Here is a 9,989-nt window from a genome sequence, read left to right as displayed (position 1 = left end):
GTTTTTTATAGTGATTTTCTTCCTGGTTCTTAGAGGACCAGATTGAGAGCAGGGTATGTGTTACAGGAACCAATAAGGTTAAAGTACCCTATTAGCATGGGGGTAGGAAGCAGAGTTGAAGCACTTCATTAACATAGTGGGCAGGAAATGGTTGGGGGCTTTCGTAAGAGGTGCTGGGGTCTTTCGTAAGCAAGGGCTACATGCTGGGGTTTGGTATGGGCTCTGGTCAGGCGCCTCCTTGCTTGACTAGTTCTTATAATTCCCTCTGGCTCAATCATTCACCTGCCTGGCCAGCCATGTTTCTGCCTAACACCCTTGAGTTGATTCAACTCATAGCGACCCCCATCCTTGGGTTTCCGAGATGGTATCTCTATGGAATTAGATCTTCATTCCAAGGAATGGCTGGTGGGTTTGAATCGCCAGCCTTCTGGTTAGAAGTCAAATGCCTTAGGTACTACGCCACCAGCGCTCTCCTTTATTTAAGTATGTTTAGAAGAGACTGCACACCCAGCCAACTTTTCACATGGTTTCATTTTCTTACTCAAAATAGATTTTGTTTGGAAGAACCTGTGCACACCATGTGACAGTGTTGGAGTACATATATTTTTAAATAATTATATTTCTCATATATATATATATGTGTGTGTGTGTGTGTGTATATAATATTTTACATTTTACACATTATTTTTTGTTTTTGTTATCCTATTGTGATGGATGGCAAGTGATGAAGTATTATTATTTTTCTTGTTAGACAGTTTAATCAATGTAAGCTGTAGGTATGTAGTTTATATTAGCAGTAATACTGTTTTCATTTCCAACAAAAATATTAAAGAGTTGATAAAACAGGAATTCACAGGAGATATCTTAGAATAAAATATATAAATGTGTGTGTGTGTATACATATATATTCTTTTTTTTTTATCCCCTTAATACTGCATATGTTGCAATAACTCTTTGTTTAAAACTTATTATCTCTATAAAAAATATGCTTCAGGTGGACTGGGAGATACAAGGACCCAATTCACGGAATGTATTACCACCACAGAACAGTGACATTGCAGATCCAGTGAGCGGGTCCTTCTATTTTGAAGAGGGAGAAGGGGGATTGAGGACCATAATTCTTGCAATTAATCCTTACGACAAAATTGAAGTTGAAGAAACTTTCATTATTGAACTTAAGCTTGTTAAAGGAGAAGCTAAATTAGACTCCAGAGCTAGAGATATTACATTAACAGTAAGTCTGTTTTATTTTTTCCAAAACACAAAATTTTTGATTTAATGGATTTATCAGAAAACACATTTATATTTGTTGAAACCCTGAGGGCTTAATATTGACAATGATAAAAGCAAATTAAGTCATAGTTATTCTGATCTGTAGAACTTTGTGGATTATGATGTTAATTATATAGCATGAATATTAGCAATTTAGAAAAAGTTTTTAATATAATGGAAAGTTTATATTTTATAACCTTTGAAACACTTTGTGTTTTTGGCATATTTTGCACTTTTAGAGAGAAGGTATTTGGTGTAACATCCTAAACATGGGTTATTTTTATAATTAAAATATATAAAAATTACTGACTTGTATGTCAGATTGTTTGATGGAAGAAGGTACTTGTTCATTTAGCACAATGTTGGTGGTACATATCAGACCTGGAAGTCAGTATATCTATATGACCACCAGTCCATCCGGGGTGGAAATTGTTGGATGCTGAGGCTATTGAGAACAATGTCCAGACATTGCACATTTTATTTTTAGTTTGGGAAATGCTTTGTGGCGACCTTTTACATGTTTTTACTTTATGACCAGTGGGAAGAAATAATATAAAATTAACTGGCTAAATGAAGCAAATATGAGGTGAATAAAGCTAAAGTCACACACCATATTACTGTCTTCTGATTGTATACATTGTGATTTTCTGGAAGTTTATCCCATTTTCCCCGAGGAACGGAAGAAACCTGTTTATTGTAGTAAAGAAGGCTTTTGAAAATCTGGTCATTAAGTAGATGATATGCAAGTATCATTTTTCTGTTTCCTTCCTTTCCTCTGCTTACCTGTGCATTGATATATCGGATACTATAATTTTGTGTGGAGTGGTTATACATATTATTTACTCTGCTCTCTGTTTATATTCTTTAGATACAAAAGTTTGGTGATCCAAATGGAGTTGTTCAGTTTGCTCCCAAGTCTTTATCTGAGAAGACATACTCAGAGCCATTGGCTTCAGAAGGGCCCCTGCTCATTACTTTCTTTGTCAAAAGAGTAAAGGGCGTTTTAGGAGAGATTACGGTATCTTTTTTCTTTTTGATTTTCTTAAGTAGAGTAACAATTTGCCTAATAAATGTGGTTGAGAGGGACAGAGAAACTGTGGTGTCCTGGATAATTGAGGTTTCTAATAAAGTAAAGAAAAAAATTCAGGCCTCGTGTTATAATATTGAAGGATTCTGTGGACAAAATACTGGATGATGCAGGAAGCATTGAAAGAAGTAGGACGGAAAAATGTATCGACCCATGTCACGTTAGTTTTGTGTATTTGACTGTACGTAAATTATTTTTCAATATATTTTTTTTTTTTAAGAAGAAGTAGGAAGGGACTACGCAGAGTCAATGTACCAAAAAGAATTGGTCGATGATCAGCCATTTCAGCAGGTGGCATATGATCAACAATCAATGGTATTGAAGGAAGAAGTCTAAGCTACACTGAAGGAATTGGCAAAAAAAAAACAAGGCTCCAGGAATTGACAGAATATCCATTGAGATGTTTCAACAAACAGAAGCAGCACTAGAGTCATTCACTCATTTACACCAAGAAATTTGGAAAGCAGCTACATGGCCAACCAACTGGAAGAGATCTATATCTGTGCCCATTACAAAGAAAGGTGATCCAACAGAATGTGGAAACTATCAAACAGTATCATTAATAGCACACACAAGTAAAATTTTGCTAAAGATAATTCAAAAAACGGTTGTGGCAGTATATTGACAGGGAATTCAAGCTGGATTCAGAAGAGTACATGGAAGAAGGACTATTGCTGCTGATGTCAGGTGCATCTTGGACTGAAAGCAAAGAATACCAGAAAAATATTTGCCTGTGTTTTATAGACAGTGCAAAGGCATTTGACAGACTGGATCATAACAAATTATGGATAGCATTGAGAAGAATGGGTATTCCAGAACACTTAATTGTGCTCATGAGGAACTTTACATAGACCAAGAGGTAATTCAAACAGAACAAGGCGATAATATGTGCTTTAAAATCAGGAAAGATGTATGTAAGCATTGAATCCTTTCACCATATTTATTCAGTTTGTACATTAAACAGTTAAATCTAAGAAGCTGGACTATGTGATGAAGAATGTGGCATCAGAATTGAAGGAAGAGTCATTAACAACCTGTGATATGGAGATGACACAACCTTCCTTACTGAAAGTGAAAAAGACTTGATGCACTTACTGATGAAGATCAAAGACTACAGCTGGATTACACCTCAACATAAGGAAAACAAAAATACAGTTGGACTGATAAACAGCATAGTGATAGATGGAGAAAAGTTTAAAGTTGTCATAGATTTCATTTTACTTGGATCCACAATCAATGCCAATGGAAACAGCAGTCAGGAAATCAGACAACATATTGCACTGGGAAAATCTGCTGCAAAAGATCTTTTTAAAGTATTAAAGAACAAATATGTCACTTTGAAGACTAAGGTGTCCCTGAGTCAAGCCATATTGAAAAATATTCAGTAGCTTAGTACACATGTGAAAGTTGGGCAAATAATAAGAAAGATTGAAGAAGAACTGATGCATTCAGTTGGTGTTGGCGAAGAATATTGAAAATAGAATGGAATGCCAGAAGAATGAGTAAATCTGTCATGGAATAAATACACCTGAGATGCTTCTTAGAAGCAAGAATGGCCAGACTTTGTCTCGTGTACTTTGGTCATGTTGTCAGAGGGACCAGTCCCTGGAGAAAGATATCATACTTGGTAGAGTAGAGGGTCAGTGAAAAAGAGGAAGATCCTGTAATGAAGTGGATTGACACAGTGGCTGCAGCAACATGTTCAAGTATAGCAAAGATTGTGAGAATGGTGCACAGCCAGGCAATGAGTCATTCTGTTGTACATGGGATTGCTATGAGGTGGAACCGACTCTAAGGCACCTAACAACAATAAACACTTTTAGGATCTCCAGCCAGTCTCAAACTCCAGCAATTTCTCTGAACTTGATTACATGTAGGCCAGAAAGTTCATTCTCACATGATCATGAAGGCTTTGCCTTAACTATTTTGTATTTCCTTGTTTGGTATACCATGAAATATTTCTCACTAAAACTTCTCAATTATTTTTTGTGAATTACTTGCTGTATTCCCCAGGGCTCTATTTCTGAGTAGAACTTTTTCGATTCAGCAGCTGTTTTTATAAGATATTTGCATTTTTGTGTGTATTGATGTAAAACATTTAGAGATGCCTTTGTAAGTCAGCTGTATATTTGACTAACAGATGAAGGTCATTTGTTTACTCCCAAACATATTTTATTTATCACATTTGGTTTATTATCAAAACATATTTTGTGAAATTTCTCTGTACTTTTCCCTCTTCTTGTATTGGATATTAACTACTACTTATTTTGTTGAAACTTCATAGCTTGGAGGCCAAAAGTTGTTCAAAAATAATTCATAAGTCTTCACATCTTATAGATATTCCCTGATATGAATCATCAGATTTTTACTCACTTTTACCTTAAAATATTACCCATAAATTACTAATGAATGCATTGAAGTTAACTTGCTTTCTTTATTTCTTCAAATTGCATTGTTTTAGAAGCAAGTGAAATAGTGAGATTTTATAATCTTGTCCTGGAAATTGCACAGGACAGCCTGATAGAGTTCATGTAATTTCTAAACTTACTCATACTGGAACTTTGGCTTTGAATATAATGATACCCAATTAAAATATCTTTTTTTTTTTTTTAATATTATAGAGAAAGAATTTAAAGGATTTTAATTCAATATACTGAATTATTTAATTTTGTTACTTTTTTTTCTTTTTTTTTAGGTTTATTGGGAATTAAGTAGTGAGTTTGATATTTCAGGAGACTTTCTTTCCACAAAAGGATTTTTTGTCATTGCTGATGGAGAGAGTGAAGTGAGCTTTGACGTTCATTTGTTACCGGATGACGTACCTGAGATAGAGGAAAATTATGTGATTCAGCTTGTTTCTGTAGAGGGAGGGGCAGAATTAGATCCAGAAAGATATATTACACGATTCTCTGTTTCTGCGAATGATGACCCACATGGAATATTTGCCTTGTATTCTAATCACCAGTCAATAGTTATTGGGCAGAACCTTAGTAGATACATCCAAATTAATGTAACCCGGCTTGCTGGAACATTTGGAGATGTGGCTGTTGGATTTCGAATATCATCTGACCAGAAGCAACAGCCAATTGTTACTGAAACTGCAGAGTGGCAACTGGTGGTCAAAGATGGTGCCAGATATAAAGTGGACACAGTGCCAATAAAGGATCAGGTTTGTAGCATTTCTTAGTTTTCTGGTCATTTAAACAAACAAACAAAAATACATAAACATTTTTGTGAGAGTCTTTGCTTACCTCATGATCAGTTTAAAATCTTATTCAGAAACCATGAAAATACTTTAGAAAATGCCTCATAATTATTGGGTTATACATGTACTTATTCTGTGGGACCACCTTGCTTTGGAATGGGAACAAATACAGATATGTTCCAGTCATTTGGCCAGGTAGCTGTTTTCCAAATATCTTGGAATAGATGAGTGAGCATCTCCAACATGACATCCATTTGTTGAAACATCATATTGGGTATTCCGTCAAATCCTGGAGCCTTGTTTTTTGCCAGTTCCTTCAGTGCAGCTTTGACTTCTTCCTTCAGTACTGTTGATTCTTGATCATATGCCACCTCCTGAAATGGATCAGTATCAACCAATTCTTTTTGGTACAGTGACTCTGTGTATTCCTTCCATTTTCTTTAGATTTTTCCTACATCATTAAATATTTTGCCCATAGAATCTTTCAATATTGCAACTCAGAGCTTGATTTTTTTTTCAGTTCTTACAGCTTGAGAAATGCTGAGAGTGTTCTTCTCTTTTGGTTTTCTAACTCCAGGTCTTTGCACAGTTCATTATAATAATTGACTTTGTCTTCTTGAGCTGCTCTTTGAAGTCTTCTGTTCAGCTCTTTTATCTTGTCATTTCTTCTATTTGCTTTAGCTACTCTTCATTCAAGGGCAAATTTCAGAGTCTCTTCTGACATTGATTTTGGTCTTTTCTTCCTTTTCTTTGGTCTTTTCTCTTCTGACATCCATTTTGGTCTTTTTAATGATATTCTGCTTTCTTCATGGATGATATTCTTGGTATCATCTCACAATTCCTCTGGTTTTTGGTCAGTGTTGTTCAAATAATCAAATCTGTTTTTCAGAAGGAGGAATATAATTTAGGTCATATTACTCATATCATATGCAAGTAAAATCTCGCTGAAGATAACTCAAAAATGGTTGCAGCAGTATATTGACAGAGAACTTCCTGAAATGCAAGCTGGATTCAGAAGAGAATGTGGAATGAGGGATATCATTGCTGATGTCAGATGGATCTTGGCTGAAAGCAAAGAATACCAGAAAGATGTTTACTTGTGTTTTATTGACTATGCAAAGACATTTGATTATGTGGATCATAACAAATTATGGACAACATTGAGAATGGAAATTCCAGAACACTTAATTGTGTTCATGAGGAACTTGTACATAGACCAAGAGACTATTGTTTGAACAGAACAAGGGGATACTGCATGGTTTAAAATCAGGAAGGGAGTGCATCAGTGTTGTATCCTTTCACCATATTTACTCAATCTGTATGCTGAGCAAATAATCCAAGAAGCTGGACTATATGAAGAAGAATGTGGCATCAGGATTGGAATAAAACTCATTAACAACCTGTGATATGCAGGTGATAGAACCTTGATTGCTGAAAGTTAGGATGACTTGAAGTACTTACTGATGAAGATTAGACTACAGTTTGCAGGATGGATTACATCTCAATGTAAAGAAAACAAAAATTCTCACAACTGGACCAATAACCAGTATCATGATAGAGAAAAGGTTGAAGTGAGTGAAAAGATTTCATATTACTTGGTCCCACAATCAACACCAATGGAAGAAACAGTCAAGACATCAGATGACGTATTGCATTGGGCAAATCTGTTGCAAAAGGCCTCTTTCAAGTGCTGAAGAACAAAGATGTCTCCTTGAAGACTAAGGTGCGCCTAACCCGAGCCATGGTATTTTCAACTGCCTCATACGCATAAGACAGCTGGACAATGAATAAGGAAGACCAAAGAAGAGTCGATGCTTTTGAATTGTGGTGGTGACAAAGAATACTGAAAGTACCATGGACTGCCACAAGAACTAACAAATCTGTCCTGGAAGAACTGCAGCCAGAGTGCTCCTTAGAAGTGAGAGTGGCCAGACTTCATTTGACCTACTTTGGTCATGTTGTCAGAAAGGACCATTCATTCCCTAGAGAAGGATACCATGCATGGTAAAGTGGAGGGTCAACAAAAAAGAAGGCGGCCCTCAACAAGATGGATTGACACAGTGGCTGCAATGATAGGCTTAGGTATAGTAAAGATCATGAGGCTGGCACAGGACCTGGGCAGTGTTTCATTCTGTTGTACATTGGATCACTATGAGTTGGAGCTGACTCAACGGCACCTAACAACAACAACAACAGCAAATAACATGTACTCAAACATTTGTAGGTTATAAGTGAATAAATATATCCTATTTGGAGATAAAATAGTTTTATCTAGATGGTTGTGTTTTTGTTAGGTGTGATCTAGTCAGTCCTGACTTATAATGACCCTGTGTACACAGAAGGAAACACTGCCTTATCCAGTGCAGTCCTTAAAATCTTGGCTATGTTTGAGCCCATTGTTGTAGCCACTGGGTCAATACAACTCATTGAGTGTCCACCAGTTTTTTTGCTGACCCTCTGCTTTACCAAGCATGATGTCCCTCTCCAGGGACTGTTCCCTCCTGATAGTAAGTCCAAAGTACATGAGGTGAAGTCTTGCTGTCTTCGTTTCTAAGGAACATTCTGACTGTACTTCTTCCAAGACAGATTTGTTCATTCTTCTGGAAGTCTATGGTATAATTAATATTCTTTACCAACACTGTGGTTGTTAAGGTTGTTGTCAACTTGGCTGGGCCTGGTTGAGTGGCTGGGAAGCTGGTGGTAGTTATTCCCCATGATGAGACTAGCAATCAACTCCATGGTGGGATCTACCACAAGCAGCTGAGTAGCTGCCTTTGGTATGTGGTCTGCTTCCTATATATAAGGAGAAGACTTGGGGATAGTATCTAGCATATGGAATGCTTGAACCCTGCATGTAGCTGTGTCATTGTTCAGCAGCCTGCCATACTCTGCCGACCTTGGGACTTTCAATGGACTTGAGTTAATGGCCTGCCATGTGGTTTGGTAACATCGAGACTGTGACATTTTATTTGTCAACCTTGGACTTGTCAGTCTCAGCAGCCAGTGGCTGCCTGAGTGAAGAAACGCCTCTAGCTCCAGTGGGCCAGGAGCAAGAGGCAGAGGTAAAGCTCAAGGTCGAGGGGCTTTCACACAGACCCTAGAGCCTGACACTTTGAACTCTGACTTAAAGCCTCCAAACTATGAGAGAATAAACTCCTTTTTGTTAAGGTCATCCCATTTGTGGTGTATTCCTGTCAGAGTGGCACTAGGTAACCAGAACAAACACCATAATTTAAAGACATCAATTTTTCTTTGGGCTAAACTTACTCATCCAGCATATGAGGCAATTGAGAATTTCATGGCTTGGATGAGGCACACCTTAATTCTCAGAGTGACATCTTTCTTTTTAACATTTTAATGAGGTCATTTGCAGTAGATTCCCCTAGTGCAATGTGTAATTTGATTTTTTGATGACTGCTTCCATGGACATTGATTGTGAATCCAAGTAAAATGAAATCCTTGACTACTTCAGTCTTTTCTCTGTTTAGCATGATGTTGTTTATTGGTCCAGTTGTGAAGATTTTTGTTTTCTCTGTTTTGAGGTATAATCCATACTGAAGGCTGTAGTCTGATCTTCATCATTAAGTCTTTTATGTCCTTTTCATTTACAGCAAGCAAAGTTGAGTCATCTGCACATCACAGGTTGCTTAGGGGTCTTCTTTCAATCCTGATGCTGCATTCTTTTTCATATAGCCCAGCTTCTTGTGTTTTATCTTCAGTTTGTGCAGTGAATAACTATGGTGAAAGGAGTCAACACTGATGCACACGTTTTCTGATTTTAAAGCATGCACTATCCCCTTATTCCATTGGAAATATGGTCTCCTGATCCATGTACAAATTCCACACGGGCAGAACTAGGTGGTCAAAATTCCCATTCTTTACAGTGTTATCCATAATTTGTTATGATCCACAAAGTTGAATGCATTTGTGTAGTCAGTAAAACACAGATGTAAACATCTTTCTGGTATTCTCTGCTTTTAGCCAGGATCTATCTGACATCAGCAATGATATCCCTTGTTCCACATCTTCTCAGTCTGCCTTGAATTTCTGGTAAATACCTATTGATGCACTGCTACGATCATTTTTGAATTATCCTCAATTTTGCTTTCATGTGATATTAATGATTTTATTAAAAAACAATTTCTGCACATTCTACTGGGCTACCTTTCTTTGGAATAGGCATGTATATAGATCTCAGGTCAGTGACCAGGTAGCTGTCTTCCAAATTTCTTGGCTTATACAATTGAGCACTTCCAGCATTGCATCTGCATTTGAAGCATACCAGTAGGTATTATGTCAATTCCTGGAATCTTGTTTTTTACCTATGCCTTCAGTGAGACTTGGACTTCTTTTTTCAATACCATTGTTGCTGATCATATGCTACCTCTTGATATGGTTGAATGCTGATCATTTCTTTTTGGTTCA

General features: G+C 36.9%; 1 protein-coding gene across 1 annotated transcript in view; it reads left to right on the top strand.

Annotated features, from left to right (window-relative positions):
• The window catches only part of ADGRV1 (adhesion G protein-coupled receptor V1), a 947,781-nt gene that overhangs the window by 275,447 nt on the left and 662,345 nt on the right, over nt 1–9,989 (top strand). The window contains exons 67-69 of the mRNA XM_007943393.1: nt 995–1,234; nt 2,141–2,290; nt 5,055–5,528. Of these exons, the coding sequence (XP_007941584.1) occupies nt 995–1,234; nt 2,141–2,290; nt 5,055–5,528 (864 nt within the window). The remainder of the gene's footprint in view (nt 1–994; nt 1,235–2,140; nt 2,291–5,054; nt 5,529–9,989) is intronic.

The sequence above is a fragment of the Orycteropus afer genome, unplaced genomic scaffold, assembly GCF_000298275.1.
Source record: "Orycteropus afer afer isolate SDZICR_OR568_19922 unplaced genomic scaffold, OryAfe1.0 scaffold00105, whole genome shotgun sequence".
In the NCBI taxonomy this organism is placed as follows: Eukaryota; Metazoa; Chordata; class Mammalia; order Tubulidentata; family Orycteropodidae; genus Orycteropus; species Orycteropus afer.
Note: the sequence above shows the minus strand (reverse complement) of the source record. Positions and strands in the feature narration are given on the sequence as shown.